General features: G+C 40.3%; 1 protein-coding gene across 1 annotated transcript; it reads right to left on the reverse strand.

The window, feature by feature from the left end:
• Positions 1–1,149: 1,149 nt before the first annotated feature.
• LOC139155986 (vomeronasal type-2 receptor 26-like) lies at positions 1,150–16,582 on the reverse strand. The gene is made up of 6 exons (XM_070731368.1): positions 16,356–16,582; positions 15,644–15,932; positions 6,291–7,082; positions 4,235–4,447; positions 3,527–3,653; positions 1,150–2,124 (listed from the first exon to the last, which is right to left on the reverse strand). Exons 1-6 carry the CDS (start codon positions 16,580–16,582, stop codon positions 1,214–1,216), a joined length of 2,559 nt encoding a protein of 852 aa, XP_070587469.1. The 3' UTR covers positions 1,150–1,213.
• Between the last annotated feature and the right edge of the window lie 375 nt (positions 16,583–16,957).

A 16,957-nucleotide genomic window follows, 5' to 3' on the forward strand; every position in this document is an offset into this window, starting at 1 on the left:
GAATCTGTTGCGTGCTCTTGTGTTGTTGCGGTTGAAGCTGAAGTAGTCATTGACCGGTAGGACGTTGCAGCATATGATCTTGTGGGCAATACTCAAATCGTGTTTTAGGCACCGTAGTTCTAGGCTTTCTAGGCCCAGGATTGTTAGTCTATTTTCGTAGGATATTCTGTTTCCAGTGGAGGAGTGAAGGGCTCTTCTGGTGAAATATCTTTGGACATTTTCAAGGGTGTTGATGTCTGAGATGTGGTATGGGTTCCAGACAGATGAGCAGTAGTCTAGGATGGGTCTGGCAAACGTTTTGTAGGCTCTTGTGAGTAGTGTGAGATTGCCTGAGCAGAAGCTGCGTAGGATCACGTTAACAACTCTAGAAGCTTTTTTGGCGATATTGTTGCAGTGGGCTTTAGCACTTAGGTCATTCGATATTAGTATTCCAAGGTCTTTTACTGAGTGTGGGTTGGCAGTGAGAGATTGTTTATTCAGTTCGTATGTGCGGTTTGGATTCTTTTTGCCGATGTGGAGGGTAGTGCATTTGTTGGTTGATATTTGAAGTTGGCAGGTGTTAGACCAGTCTGAAACAAAGTCAAGGTCTTTTTGGAGAGTGAGTGTGTTGTCAGTGGTGTTGAAAAGTTTTACATTGTCGGCAAAAAGAACACAGTTGCTTTCAATATGGTCACAGAGGTCATTGATGTAGGGAATGAAGAGTGTAGGACCTAATACGCTTCTCCGGGGAGTGCCACTTATGACAGGGGTGTTTGAAAATGCCCCACCTGAAGCCTGTTTCCTGCTTTGCTAAAAACTCTTTGCCAGACACTGCTTGACTGATAAAAACCTAGTGAGCTGATTTCTCTCTTCTATGATGAATTTTCCTTTCTAATTGCATTGGCACCTTTCCCGGAACCTTATCTGCTTTTACCCTCAGAGAAAAAAAATACTCCCTGACATTTTATTCAGATGGATTTCTGCTTTGTACTGAATTTCATAATCAAGAGTTTGATTTTAAACTTAAGTAGTGGGTTTTTACTAGGTGGTTTCACTCTGAAAGCATGGGAAAATTTATTGAAAGGGGATGGAGCTGCAAGAATCCCCATCGTTCAACAATTTCCCACTTTGAAACATGTAGATATGGTTTTCTTTGATTCCTACATACTATCTAAATGGAAATCTAATGAAAGTCACATTAACAATTTTCCCAATATCACAATGGTGTTATATATCATGTTTTTACATTTGTTCTGGTTGTGAGATGCTCCTTTGTGTTCAGGTCTGGCCTCAGAATGATAATGTAGCACTTGGGGATGAAGATGCAACCTAGCAGACCAGCACTGGAGGCCAGGATGGAGAAGATCTGAACAGCCACCATGTATTTCCCTTTGGTGCTCAGGTAGGTGGGCACGAAAGTCACCCAGACACTGCAGAAGACCAGCATGCTGAAGGTAATCAGCTTGGCTTCATTGAAGGCCCCAGGCAGATTCCTGGCCAGGAAAGCTACCGTGAAGCAGATGGCAGCCAGGAAGCCCATGTAGCTGAGGGTGACGTAGAACATGACAACAGCCCCTTCATTGCATTGCAGGATGATCTTTCCAGGCTGGGAGCGGAGGTCAGAATCAGGGAAGGGGGGAGAAATTCCCAGCCAGATGGAGCAGATGACAATTTGGATGGCAGAAGAAGAAAGGATGATGGAGTTGGCCAAGCTCTTCCCCAACCATCTCTTCATTTGATTTCCTGGTTTTGTTGCCAGGAAAGCTAGCACCACCATAATGGTTTTGGCCAAGAGAGAAGAAACGGCAACTGAGAAGATGATGCTGAAAACTGTCTGTCGGAGAAGGCAGGTGGCTTTCCTTGGTTGACCAATGAAGAGAGAAGAAGACAAGAAGCAAAGCAGGAGGGAGACCAGGAGGATGTAAGAGAGGTCGCTGTTGTTGGCTTTGACAATGGGGGTTTCTCGGTATTTAATGAAGATGATTAAAACAAGGTCTGTGATTAAGAACAACAGTAGGGCAAAAGAGACCAGAATGATGCCCAGAAAGTCTTCATAAGACAGGAAGGTTATAACTTTGGGGATACATTGGACTCTGTGCTCATTGGGATATTTAACATCTGGACACTTGGTGCATTTTTCAGTATCTAAAAAATAAAAAGCAATAGTACTTATATATATATATTTTAATGCTAACTATTTTTAATGAACATACAGACGTGTCCAAATGTACAGGAAAATATATATTCACAAGACTGCCATAAATACACTGTCAACAAACAGCAGAGCAGAATCCTTTTATATATTTTTTACATTATAAGAAATATCTGTTTTGGACAACACCTAATTCCAGGAACATTTTCCAAGACATATTTTTAAACAATTTCATTCAAAAGAGCTAAGAAGGATATTTTTAAAAATGTAGCTGGCTATATGAAGTTGAGGGGACTCATACGATGTTAATTATTTTCTGTGTAATGTGTAGAATCTTCATAGGAAGCTACATTATTGGGGGTTAATAATGAATCATATAATCTTTTAGCCAAACATCCTGAATCCTGCCCTATGCCAGTTAAAGGGACTTGGAGAATGCCTAGAGTATCCTATAACATCTGGAAGCAATATGCAATTAAGGAAAAACTTCCTAACAGTGAGAACAATTAACCAGGGGAACAGCTGGCCTCCAGAGAGTTCTTCAATATTGCAGGCTTTTAAGAAGATATTGGAAAATATCACTTGTCTGAAATGATATTGCCAGCTGATCTTCTAATTTCCAGTGCACATGTCAGTCTTAGCAGGCAGTGGAGCACTGAGAAACAGCCAGAAAACAGCCAAAAGAAAGACAGTTTCACGCCGTTTTTCGGATCAAAATTGACCTGGAAAACAGCCAAAAACAGCCAGAAAATGGCCCAAAAATGGCCAAAACAGGCATCTGCTCACTGGGCAGCTAGTCTTTGAGTTTCCAATGCTCCAGCATGTGTATCTGCAGGTTCTGGTTTGGGCACTCGGTGCCAAAAAGTTTCGCCATCACTGGCATGGGTCCTCCTGTTTGCAAGGTCCCTTCCAGCTCTATTTTCATTGATCGATGGATCAATATGATGGACAGAATAGTTGTATAATGAGTTTCCCCCCCCAAAACTATTCACAGCACCACATGATGGACCTTCTCGGTGATCCTCAAGGGGAGGCCAATATACAGTGAATTGCAAGGTCTTTCAGAAGGTGGACCTGAAAGAATTCATCAGGTTTCAAAGATCTCAGATGTTCCTAGAAAGGTGAACTTAGCAGCACTTCTCCAAACTCAAAAGCAGAAGAGATATTTCCTCTGCTGTTAGTAAAGATTGACCAGTCTGCCACCCCCTCCTCCTGTCTCTTCCCAGCCCTCCTTCAAACTCTTTTTGATTTACTTCCTTTTAGATAAGAGATTGTGTAGGTTACAAATAAAAAAACAGGTTTGCTTCAATCTGCCTTTCATCTTGCACATGTCATGAAAATATTCTGGATGGATCCAGTTCCACCAAGCCTCCCATTTTCCTCAGTGTCACCCACCTTCCTGAGTGGAGAAGGTCCCCTCCGGACAAGGAACGCAGTCGTAGCAGCAACCTGGCTCTCCTTCTCGAGCCCTCTTGACAAATCCAGGATGACAACTTTCCACACATTTGGACTCAGGCAGGGACTGAGCAGAAAAAAGAGAATGTGTTAGGAAATATGTTAGGTCTCTCCATCCATAGAAAATAGAGGTAGAAATGGATGGAGACAATAGGCCTCTGGTCTTCACTGTGATTAATATGAAATCTCTGACTTCTAAACAGATGCAGGAGGTATAACAACTGGCAGATTCTTCATTCAATTCCTCCCTTTTGCTTTTGGAATTTAACATTACAATAAAGTACTTTTTTATTCAATAAAGACTGAAGGGATGGAATTGCAGGAAAAAGATTTAAGTATGATATATATATATTCATATTAAAACTGAGAATAAAGTTTACTGTAAATGATTTCTGAAACTTCATTAAGTTATTTTAATGTAGAATAAAACTAGGATGAAGAAAGAAACCTCTGACTAATAAGATCTTAATAGATTTCCATAAAACATGGCAAAGCTACTCCACTTTGGTCCTGTCTATGGAAGAACGTCCAGTAGATGACACCAACTGGCATGGAAGGCCAACCACCCTAGAGACTCTAGGCTTTCCCCACTTGAAATGGGACCTCAGGCTTTGGAAAACAGAAAAAAGAAAGCAAAATTTCTCCCACCTTATTGAGCAACTTTAGCCATGAAAGAACATCTTGTTTAATAGAAAGTATCTCCCTTTCAAAATACCCCAGAGTCTCTTTCTTGATATCCTCCTCGGGGAGAACCAATTCGTAGACAATGGCCAGATCTGCTTTTATCTTTCCATTTTGGTCCAAATACAGTTTACATTGTGAAATATTCCAAAATTCATTCTTCTCCAGAAAGGGATGAAACTAGAATGGAAACATCCAGGAATTTGAAATAGAGAAAACATTTTTTTTTAATGCCACATTCAGTCTTTCTTCTACAATTGTCTAATCTCCAAATATGGTTAAAAAATACTGCCATTATCTTCAAAAGTGAGGGTAAATATTTGAGAAAAATTTGTCAATCATATACTGACAAAATATAGAGAAAAAATAATTGACACAATTGATCAATTATAGGAACATTCTAGAGAAGATGACAAATAAAATGAATAGAGAGAAAAAAAGGATTATTCATAAACTCTTTAGAAACAACAGGTAGATTCCCAGAAAGCACGGGGATTTATCAAGAAGAAAGGTGTCAGGCTAATCTTCTCTCTGGTCATCCTGATGGAAAACACCTCCAGATGTGCTAATTCTACTTGATGGTAATGCGACATTAACCAAATGTTGCAAATCTGAAAGAACAAATCTCTCACCAATTCTTTCTCAGACTGAAAAGTTAGCCAGGATCCTTTCTGAGTTTTGTTCTCTCCCATTATGCAGCTGCAGGATTCTCCCCTCTGATCCGATCCTTCCCTAGGCAGCCTCTCTTCTCCTCATCCCTAAATTCATTCCCAGATAACATTACACTTCCTAAATACATATTTTTTGGAGTATAAAATGCACTTCCTCTCCCCCCAAAAAGAGGGTGGAAATGTTGGTGCATCTTATACACTGAACACAGTCATTGTTTACCTCCATCAGGTCAGCTCCATGTGCAAACTGATCCTGGGGGATGAGGGAGGGCAAAACCTTTTTTTTTCTTATTTACCTCTTTGAAATCTTGGTGTGTCTTATGCACAGGTGCATCCTATAGTCCCACACTGGGAGTTCTAAAGATGTTGCATAACCATTTCTCTGAAGTGGTGTAGGGTTTCTTACCTAGGCAGGGGGTTGGACTAGAAGACCTCTAAGGTCCCTTCCAACTCTGTTATTCTAATACAGATATCCTTAAACTACGGCCTGTGGGCTGGATATGGCCCACCAATGCAAAGTATTTGGTCCATGGAGTGATAGAATTAAGCCCTGCCCCTTGCCCCACCCCTCACCATTGGCCTTATCTTCCCGGGAGCATCTACTCCAGCGGCACTTCTGTCACTGGTTGAGCTGCTCTCCTGATGACACAGCTGCTGCTGGTGGGTGAGTAAGGGAGGGACTGCTTTGAAAAGTAGCTCTGTAAAAGTGGGTAGGTGGTTGTGGGACATGTCACCACAAGCTTTTTCAAAACCAGCTGAAGTTGGCTAACACTCATTCAAGTGCAACCGCAGTATAATGCCTGAAGGAGAATTCACCCACTGCTTTGGTTCTTGCCATAAATAAAGTACATCCACCAAACCAGTTGCTGCACAATTTTGGTAGCTTTCATGTGTGTGGATACATAAGCACAAGTGTGGCAAGAAGCAAATCAGATTGGATTCTCCTTCCGGTGTAAAATCCCAAATAACTAAAACAAGGATGCTTCATTGAGGCTCAGTTTGACAAGGAATGTCTGGAAGGGGAGGGGCCAAGTGAGGCACCCCTTGATATGAGTGATATTGAATTGGCCACAACCACCCAATCACATGACCACCCAGCCTCGCCTGCTGAATCACATGACCATAAAGCCACTCCCACTCAGTCATATGACCATCAGGCCACCTACACACAGTAAGCCACGCACACAGGGTGGTAGTAAAAAATTTAGGAAACACCACCAAAACCCGCTTTGGAACCATTATTCCCTGATTAATTAAATTGGGCAGCTCTGTTGAGGTGGTTCCCCTCCTCCTTCTCTGGATTCCTTCTCCAAAGGATCTAAGATTAATGGATCCATATCGAGACCCCCTACCTGCCACGGTTGCATCCTTGGAGACCCCAAACTCTTTTCTCCCTCCTTCCTTCTCTTCCTCAATCTGAAGGAATAGGCAGCATTCAAGGCCTGGGCCAGAGTCTTCATGAGGCTGTAATAGTCATAGGCATTTGTCATCCTTCCTCTGTTCAATGTCCATTGGGTTTCCAGTGAGGTTTTCTGGGTGCATCTTCTGCGGCCTTTGACAGAAAAGACCTTCTTTGAAAGAGAACAGAGAAAATAATCATCTTGAAACTTTTCTTCCACAAAGAAATGGAGTTCAAAGGCTTCATCTTTTGGCATTCCTTTGAGTAGATTACCAAATCTCAAAATACCATGGACATATTTGAGAAGTCTACGCTTCTTTATTCTATGTCCTGCAAAAGTTGTGAGGATCCAGACTTTCCCTTCAATGAGTCCCGGCAAGCGCAGAAGTGTTAAATGGAAAGGAAGAATTCTATCCCAAAGGGAATCATATTCCGTGAAGTGAACAAAAACATTGACTTGTCTCCACTTAGAGAGGGCATCCCTGAGATAGGCTGTATATCCTGTTGCTGAGAATTGTGATATAACCACACAAATTCCATTCCTGACAAGCACAGGAAGGAAAGTCTTCATGAAATTCTCTCCCTTCTCTGTATCTGAAGCAAAGAGGCCAATCAGGGTCCATCTGAAATGGAGGAGCAGTTGGACAATGCCTGGGTAGTGGAACCCTTCTTTGGGCTTGATCTGATGGAAAAAGGGGAATTTGCTTTTATCACTCAGAGCCTCTGAAGCACTTAAATAATTGATCTGAAAAATCAATGAAAATGCTGTGTTATATTTGGGGTCAGATCAAATCCAAAATATTAGATTTTAATAAATCCAACTTGGTTGTCATGAATGTATTAGAACAATTTGTAGTTAGACATTGTTTGAAATACTAAGGACAAAATATTAACAAGATTGTATAATAAAAATGAAAAATAATAAAATTTAAAAACGATAGACAATGTAAATCATATTACTGTATCACTTCTACAATTTACCACAATTAGATTAATGCAATGAAATGCTGACTGAAGTATTATATTCCAATAAAGGGCCTATTATACTTTTTGAGGATTGATGCATCTTTTTCTGTTTCTGTGTCCCAGATTTATTCTGGAGCAATCCTTCTTGCTTCATCTCCAATTATACAAGAAACAGAGAGACCTCAGTTCCTAATACGATTTGTCAGTTGGATAATCCAAGATTTCTCTTTAATTGAAATTTTGTCTATTTTCGGAGTCTGTCAGTTTCCATACATTAAATGTTATGCCGATATCCATATTTTCTGAATTTAGACAAAGCAGAAATTGTGTAAATTCCCAATACAACTGTGAGGGCAGCAGTTGGAGTCCTTTTACCCACCCCAAGATACTCCCCAGAGACTGTAATTGGGTTGGTTCTGCTGTTGATTTCTCTCTGAAGCCCCAAACATCAGATGGATGTAAGAACATGGGGGAAACCTTGGCCTCTGATACTTTGATAATTGGAGCTGAGGAAGCTGCAGAACTATGAGGTTTTCATTTAAGCACCACTTTCACTCCTGCCCTTTCTCTCACTGAGCCCCTTTGATAATGAGGGTCCCAGATTCAGTCTCAGAGAAAACAACCCCAGGTAAGGAAAGGTGTTACATGCTCTATTGGCTGACCAACTGTGATTACAATGTCATTTCCCAAAGACCATAAAGTTTGAACTTGATTGATTAATTATCAGATAATTATGGCAAAAGAATCCAAGTTTAGGCAGAGGGGCAGGGTCAATGGCTGAGGCAGCATGGGGTTCCCTCGCACTCTTGAGGGAAGCCCTGAATTCCCACTGTCCGGGGGTTCTGGTTCTTCTGAACTGGCCCAATCCTCCCCAGAGGGGAGGTGACGTAGGGCAGTGATTTTCAACCTTTTTTGAGCCACGGCACATTTTTTACATTTACAAAACCCTGGGGCACATTGAGTGGAGGGGGGGGGGTTTGGCTCAAAAAATTTTGGACAACTTTTTTCTCTCTCTCTTCCTCCCTTTCGCTCTATTTCTCTTTCCCTCCCTCTTTCTCTCCCTTCTTCTTTTTTCTCTCTCTCCATCCCTCTTTCTTTCTCTATTTCTTCCTTCCTCTCTTTTTTGCTCTCTTTCTCCTTACCTCCCTCTATGTCTTTCTCTCTCCCACCTTCCCTCCTTCTCCTTCTCTCTCTTTCTTTCTCTCTCTCTCTTGCTCTCTTGCTTTCTTGCTTTCTCTCTCTGTCTCTTTCTTTCTTTCTCTCTCTTTCTCTCTCTTTCTTTCTCTCTTTCTTTCTTTGTTTCTCTCTCTCTTGTTTTCTTTCTCTCCCTGAGCTTCGCGGCACACCTGACCATGTCTCACGGCACACTAGTGTGCCACGGCACACTGGTTGAAAAACACTGACGTAGGGGACGCCATCAGGTGTCTGGTATGAGGTCCGCATACCCCACCAGACAAACCAGCTTTGTCTCACGCTGGCGGTGGCACGAGGTTGGCCAGGCTGCCATGTCTGTGCCAACACTAGCCGTGGGAGACAATGCAATGCAGGAGTTTGAAGAAGAGTGGTAACATCTGGGAAGAGGACCATTTTAAGCACAGGCAAGGTGAAGAATGAGTAAGTGATGTGCTGGTGAGTTTGGAGTGCTGAATAAAGATTCGAAACTGATTTTTAAAATTTTTATTCACTAATGGAAACAGAGATACCGGAATTTGGGACTGTAGCGGCTCCTCGGCATTGAGGCGAACAGCGGAAGCTTTAAACTACAGCAAATTGCCCAATATTTTGTTTTCTCTTTTGAGATTTAAAGGCTTTAATGATACTAAATTTGAATTTGGACTTTAATTGGACTCTATTTGGACTATTTTTTTGATGAAGTTATTTCCCTTTGCATTATTTGAAGAGAGTTATCAGCTTGGTTAAGTCTGCCAACTGTTGATTCCAAGGAGTTACTGCAAGGTGATTCGTGATTTACACTCGTAAAGGATGGTAACAGATAGTTTGGTCAGAAGGATGGAATGTGATTGTTCTGTATTTACTTTTATGAAGAAAGGGCATTATCAGCATTGCTTTGGAACAAAGGAACTCTGAAGAGAAGACATATGGGAATTGACTGGCTGACTGGCTGGGACATGGTTACATAATTGGTAATAGAACAAAATTTTCATCTGAAAAGCCTGAAGGATATATTGGACATTTTCTAAAAGAGATAGATTGGAGCTACATTTTGAGAAAAGTGGATTAAGGAATACAGAATGGAAATATGACTGATAACAGTAATTTTAAAGAAAAAGACTAAATCTATGATAATGCTATATATTTATAGAATCATAGAGTTGGAAGGGACCTCCAGGATCATCAGGTCCAACCCCCTGCTCAATGCAGCATTCATTAAACCATCCCAGAAAGATGTTATAAGAATTAATAATGTAAAATGATGTAAGGATGTAAGGATATTAATTAAGGAACTTCAATTTTAATTGATTTATATTATAAGGAAATTATATTGACAAAGGGAATGAATATTGGCTAAACGATAGAATGGTTTGATGGAGGAGAAAATAATTAAATTGAAAGAAGTTAATTAAGTTACACATATGATGTTTAATCAGTATATTCGTGGATTGATAATTTTACTTTTCTGACTAAAACTTTGGAATAGTGAAATAATGAAATATTTAAAATTAAAAATGGTTATGTTTGGGTTTTTTGTGTTAGGGATTATTAATATTAATGACTATTATAATGATATTGTTTTAATTATTGGGAGGAGAGGGGTAGCGAGGGGTAGAGAAAAGAAAAACAATAGAATGAATGTTATAGCTAAGAGGATTGTATTATGAGTAAGCAAAGATTATGGAATTTATATAGGTGGGTGATTAATGAATTGAATTATGATATATGAATTATAGAAACAGGATTATAAAAATTATGGAAATAGCAAATAAGGAGGATTATATTTGATGATTTGTATTTGTTAAAGAAAAGGAAATAATGATAGTGATAATTATGGAGTATAGAATTTATGGAATTATAGAAGAACAGAATATAATTAGAAAAGGTAAACTTATAAAAGACTACAAGTTAATTTATTTTAAAGAAAGAGAAGTTTTTTCCCCCCCTATTGAAATTGCAGTGGATTAAATCAGAATAGAATCAAAACAGATTATGCTACTGGGGTATTAGCGGTTTTTTTTACAATGGGGCAGGAAATTTCTAATTGTCTTACAGTAATATACTTAGAGTAGGGAATGATGATTCTGCTGGGTATGCAGCGATATAATTAGAGGTTGATTCCACTGGGTTCAGTGATTCTTTTTTTTCCTTTTTTTTCTTTCTTTCTTTTTTTAGAATAGGGCATGATGATTCCACTAGATTTACAGTGATACAATTAGAGTAGGTTATGATGATTCCGCTAGGTTTGCAGCGATATAGTTAGAGTAGGGCACAAGGATTCCGCTGGGTATGCAGTGACATAATTAGAGTAGGGTATGATGAGTGATATGGATTAGAGTGGGTTGGAGGATTTTATTGGTTTATCTGCGAACCATAAAATTCTGCAGGTTACGATGGCTTTATTTGGATTTACATCAGATGTAGGTAAGAAAAAGGAGAAAGATATTCTTTTCTTCCTCTTTTCTTATTTTTTTTCTTTTTCTTTCTTTTCTTTCCTATTGTGCTTTCTTTTTCCATCTTTCCTTCTCCTTTATTCTTTTTCTAATATTTCTATATTTCTATATTTTTATTTTTTATATTATCTATTAAAAGGAATTATAACTAATTTGGTTTATTAATTGCGTTTTTTAATTTGGTGAGATTGCTTTCCCCTCCCTTCAATTTGTTATTAGAAGTTTTGTTTCTTTGTTTACTCACTGCTTCTTTTATTTTAAAGGGCATTTACTATTTTAAAAGGTTATGAAATATACGTGAAAATTGACATGGAGGAGATATGGAGAAAATTTGAAAAACTATATATTAATTAATTAGATGTGATTAAAATTAGGAACAGCTCAAAAAGTGTATTAGCTAACAGCTTATTAATATCATATAAAAAACTTGAGCAGTCATTTTTGTCCAGATGTCAAAAGTAAAGGAGGTAGCATTAGATTTCTATACTGTAATCTCAAAAATGACTTATTATAATGCAATTTGATGTTGATAGTATTTTAAATTGTATTTGTGATTGGAGAGAAAAATAAAAAAACTCTATGGCACAAAAAAAGAATCCAAGTTTTGTTCACAGGGTATACAATCCAATGTGTAAGTGTGATATCATTTTGTTAGTGTAAACCAGAGGTCCCCAAGCGCCGGTCCGTGGACCAGGACCGGGCCGTTGGGGTTTTTCAGCCGGTCCGCGGCGCCAGGGCCCCCTCGGCCTTTCCGCACCACCAGCGGTGCTCCCCCCGCCAGCCAGCCAAGCCCCGCGCCTGCCGGAACCGGCTCCTCGCTCTCCCCCCGCCGCCCGCCGCGTTTGCAGGAGGTGGGGAGGGTCGGGCGGCCCGCCAAGGCCAGGAGGGATGCCGCTGCCCCCCCTTCCCTCTCTCCGCCCGCCGCTGCGCCTCCTTGACGCCGAGAGGAAATGCCCGCAAAGGTTTTTCTCAGCGGAGGTCTTCAATGTCGGGGGCGCACGGGCGGTTGCGCGCGCTCCCTATCTCCCTGCTAGCCCACTCGGAGTATTCAAAATAAGAAAAACCTTTGCCGGCGAAGGCTTTTCTTATTTTGAATATTCCGAGTGGGCTAGCAGGGAGATAGGGAGTGCGCGCAACCGCCCGTGCGCCCCCGACATTGAATATCACCTTCGCCAGCCCCGCCTCTCATGCAAACCCCCTTGCTGAGAGCCCGGGACGAAAGTGCTCTCGCAAAGGTGAGGCGGGCAGGGCGTGCGCGCGTCACCGCTGAGAAGAACGGAGAGAGAACGAGAGTGAGTGAGAGCAACAGACAGCAAGATAGAGAGAAAGTGAGAAAGAGAGAGTGAGAGAAAGGGGGGAGAGAAAGAGATAGCAAGAGAGAGAACAAGAGAGAGAAAGAGCGTGAGAAAGAAAACAAGAAAGAGTGAGAGAGAGAGAAAGCAAAAGAGACAGAAAGAAAACAAGAGAGAGAAAGTGAGAAGAAGAGAGAGAAAGGGGGAGAGAGAGAGAAAGAGAGAGGGGGGAGAGAGAGAAAGAGAGGGAGAGGGAGAAAGAGAGAGGGAGAGGGGGGAGAGATAGCAAGAGAGGGAGAGAGAGAAAGAGAGAGGGAAAGGGGAGAGAGGGGGGAGAGAAAGAGAGAGGGAGAGAGAGAGGAGATAAAGGAAGAGGAGAGAGAGAAAGGAAGAGAAAGAAAGAAAGAGGGATAGAAAGAGAGAGAGAGAGTGAGAGATGCTCAGTGAGCCTTTCTTTGAAGTTGCCTTTCTTTCTCTTTCTTTCTTTCTTTCTTGCTCTTTTTCTTTCTCTCTTTTACCTTCCCTTCCTCTATTTCTTCTTTTCTTTCTCCTTCCTACCTTCTTCCCTTACTCTCCCCTTTCATAAGTTTCCTTGCTTCCTTCCTCTGTTCCTGTCCCTTCCCCCCTTCTTTCTTTCTTTCCTTCCTTCCTTTCCTCCCTCCATTTCTTGCTTTCCTTTTCCTTCCTCCCTTCTTTCCTCCCTCATTCCCTTCTTTCATTCCTTCCTCTCTTACTCTCCCCTTTCACACCTTTCCTTGCTTCCTTTGCACCCTTCTTCTGTTCCTGTCCCTTCCCTCTTTCCTTCCTTCCTTCCCACCCTCCGTCCATTCATTCACCCATTCCTCTCTTGATCGCCCCTTTTACGGCGCTGCTGACAGCTAGCTCCCCCCCCACCGGGCCATGGAAAACTGGTCTAGCTTAAAGCCGGTCCCTGGTGCAAAAAAGGTTGGGGACCTCTGGTGTAAACTAGTGTGTTCCAATAGGTATTTAGCATGCTAAACATGTGTACCTATAAAAGAACTTAAAACAGAATAAAAGACTTGTAAGGGACCTTGGAGGTCTTCTAGTCTAACCTCGTCCTCAATCAGGGGACCATATACTATTCCAGACAAGTAGCTGTCTAGTTTCTTTTAAAAACCTCCAGCATTGGGGCACCCACAACTTCTGGAGACAAGTTATTCCATTGATGAATTGTTCTAAGTGCCAGGAAAGGTCTCCTTAGTTTTAGGTTATTTCTCTCCTTGATTAGTTTCAATCCATTGTTTCTTCTCTTGCTTTTCGGTTTTTGGAAAATAGGTTAACCCATCCCAACTATTCTTTGTGGCAGCCCCTGAAATATTGCACACGGTTATGTCACTGTAAGAAAAGGAAAAATAATGACACAGGAGCCAGGTAAACAGGAACAGATGTTTACTATCTGGTTAATCAAGGAGAGGCCAACTCAGCTAGAGAATCACACCTGAAGAAGGCAATTGACATCTTCATGCATTCATTTTTATACCAAATGAACAATACATACATGACTCCCAGTTTACTGCTCACTCCCATAAGTCATGGGAGTCATATGTTCTTAATGTGGTTTTTCCTCTTACTTAGGGACTAACCCCAGTTTTATATCCTGTTTTTCACATAGTGGGCTAAAAATACAATATTTTTTCATAATACTGCTTCACACACGCATGGTTATCTAATGGTACAGAGGGAAGGTCATTTGAGTATAAAAGACAACTTGATGTCACAATATGGCTGCACTTTCCCCCCCTTCTTTACACAAAATAATCCATCTTTACATTTTTCTCAATCATCTCCAGTCCTTTTCACCAGACTAGACACACCCAATTCCTGCAACTGTTCTCCATATATTTCAGTCTCCAGACCCTTAATCATCTTAGTCTCTACATCTTTTTCATAATATGGTGATAAAAATTGGATTCCAAGTGCGGTCTTGCCATTAGAAAGTGGTGCTAATCCTTCACATGATCTTGATTTTATCCATCTCAAGGCAAACGCTTTTGGCTTTTTTTGGCTGGTGCCACACATTGCTGGTCCATTTTTAAGTTATTGTCCACTAAGGCTCTCACAGTTACTGCTATTGAGGTATGTTTTAGTCTCCAGACCCTTAAACATCTTAGTCTCTACATCTTTTTTATAATATGGTCATCAAATTTGGATGCAGTATTCCAAGTGCGGTCTTGCCAAGGCATTTTAAAGAGGTACTAATACTTCACACGATCTTGATTTTATCCATCTGTTAATGCAAATGTTTTCGGGTTTTTGGGCTGGTGCCACACATTGTGGGTCCATTTTTAAGTGATTGTCTAGTAAGACTCCAAGATCCTTCTCACAGTTACTGGTTTTGAGGCAGGTTTCATCTAATCTGTAATTGTACATTTGGTTTCTCTAACCTAAGTGTAAAACCTTACATTTCCCTACATCATCTGGGCATGATGCTGTCTATCTTACATAATTTTAGCTTACCAAGAAGTAGGTTCTGGTTTACTTTGGAAAGACATTCTGAAATCCAAATGCTTTATACTATGTGCACTACATTTCACCGGTACACTAATTTAGTAATTTTTTTCAAAAAATGAAATATTTATTTATTCATGATCTGTTTTTTAATCCTGCATTAGGTCCAGTAAGTCATTCGTATCAATATTGAATAACAAGAGTTCATATATGCATCTTTCCTTTCCCCCTTGGTAAGCATAGATCCTTCTTTTCATGGCTCTATTAAGCCCAAACCTCCCTCTCAAACAAGGTCTTGAATCAGGGCCAACAGGCTGAGCTCCACTTTGAGGGCAATCCATATTCTCCATCATATTTCTCTGTTCATTGAATCAAATTCTGCAGTAACATCTAGAAAGCCAACAGATCTTGTTTTACCTCACTGATATTGATTAGATATTTCAAGATCAATTTGAGACAATATATGATTATTAACTTATGCATTATTTCTTATAAAATCTATATAGCTTTTAACTTTAGGTAAAACTTTATGGTTCTTCTGCAAGAAATGCATTTTTGTCAAGTTTAACTAAGAGGATCGCAGCATAGATATTAGCCACAATATCTGCTCATTCATTTTGTCTATAATTACTATAATTTTATTTCATATTTTAGATATATAAAATACTACTATTGGCAACTTCAATCCAAGTGAAGAAGCCAAGAGTGGCCCCAACAACTAGCGATATTTTTTTGATCAGTTAAATAGTTGGTAGATTGTCTTCTGCAGGGAATGTATTGCTTGCATGTCAGGCCTTTTATGATTGATCTCAATATGAACATAATGGAGTAAAACATTGACATTTTTGCTAATATAGAGAAAAGCAGCTTTTGAATCCCATGAAGAAGACATGATTGCATCTGTTTCTCACCCACCACTGACTTTTACCAGATGGAGAAAAACACACACAAACCTGTGGGACTTTGTAGGTGCCTCCTAATGTTGATGCCTGGGTGGAGATATCCCTTTTAGCTGCATCAAGAAGAACCAGAAGGTTGTCCTTCCTTCCACAGCTGTAGTTGGGGACATTGGCTTCTCCAGTGGAGAGAATGTCCAGCAGGACATCTGAAGTGCGGAAAGTGCTCATATAGTTGTTATGGATAGTGTAGCCAAGTGTGAGGTTCTGCAGGAGCTGGGAATTCTTGTTGATCAGTTGAATGTTGAAAATTAATAGCAAGGGATAGTAAAAAGTAACAACAACCCTATTGTAAAAAAATGTGATTATAATCAATAGCAATTACAAATATTATTTTAAGATATAATCCTCCACAAGGGTACTGAGACTTAATCCAGCATTGAACCAAAAACAATGATCAGTTACACAAATATGGAAATTGGCTGAGGTACGGCAACTACAACTGATTCCACTACTTTAAATAACATTCATTATTCAAGTGATACATTAAAGATTGAACAGAGAGAAGAAAATAATCTGCAGCCCTTTCATGTTTTTTTAACCTTTTTGGATTTGAGTCTCTTTCACAAAATCAGACAAAAGAAAGAAAATCAAAATCATTCAGGAAATTAGACACATCCCCCAATATAGCAATAAATGGGGGGGGGGAACAAGAAAAGAAGAGTGTTAGAACGGAAGCAGTGCAACTCCATCACCCTGAATGACTTACGGATCATGGAAAACAAACAGAAGAGAAGGAGCCACGTTGAAAAGTAACATTGTATGCAATGTTTCCTTTCCAGTGGTGACTATACCAATGAGATGGTCTCCTGGGCTGTAAAAACTCTGTGGTTGTTTTCCATCCTGGTGGTCCAAACTCAATGGGCATTTCCTTCTCAGCTTCCCAGAGAGTGGATGGGACAAAAGCAGCATCAGAAACAGAAGCAGGAGGTCCATAATTCATGGGTGAATCAATCAATCTCCTTCCTTTTCCTAAAGAAGAATTAGAAGAATTCAAAAGATTCTCACAAGGTAGAATATGATCCAGTTGCTTTCCTGATTCAAACACAGCTTCACCTGGAAAGGAGAGAAATGTACATGCAAGAGCACAGACTCTGCCTGTACCCAAACTCCCTATTTCTCTGCCCAAAGTCTCCCCTGGAGGATTCAGCCAAAGAGCAGAGCTGAAACTTTGATCATAATTCTCCATCTCAGGAGAGATCCATGGATAATTCAATTTTGGGGAATTCTCTGGAGAGAAATGAAAGGGAAATAATCCCTATATGGCATATAATGGCAGGGGCAGAGATGGAATTAAATCGGTCATCTAGA

The sequence above is a fragment of the Erythrolamprus reginae genome, unplaced genomic scaffold, assembly GCF_031021105.1.
Source record: "Erythrolamprus reginae isolate rEryReg1 unplaced genomic scaffold, rEryReg1.hap1 scaffold_198, whole genome shotgun sequence".
Taxonomy (NCBI): Eukaryota; Metazoa; Chordata; class Lepidosauria; order Squamata; family Dipsadidae; genus Erythrolamprus; species Erythrolamprus reginae.

What these genes read in the sequence shown, in the direction of transcription:
- LOC139155986 (XM_070731368.1), bottom strand. Translation starts at nt 16,582, where the DNA reads ATGGACCTCCTGCTTCTGTTTCTGATGCTGCTTTTGTCCCATCCACTC. An exon ending in CTGTTTGTTTTCCATGATCC is followed by an intron (nt 15,933 to 16,355) that starts GTAAGTCATTCA and finishes TTTTTACAATAG; the next exon opens with GGTTGTTGTTACTTTTTACT. An exon ending in GCACCTACAAAGTCCCACAG is followed by an intron (nt 7,083 to 15,643) that starts GTTTGTGTGTGT and finishes TTGATTTTTCAG; the next exon opens with ATCAATTATTTAAGTGCTTC.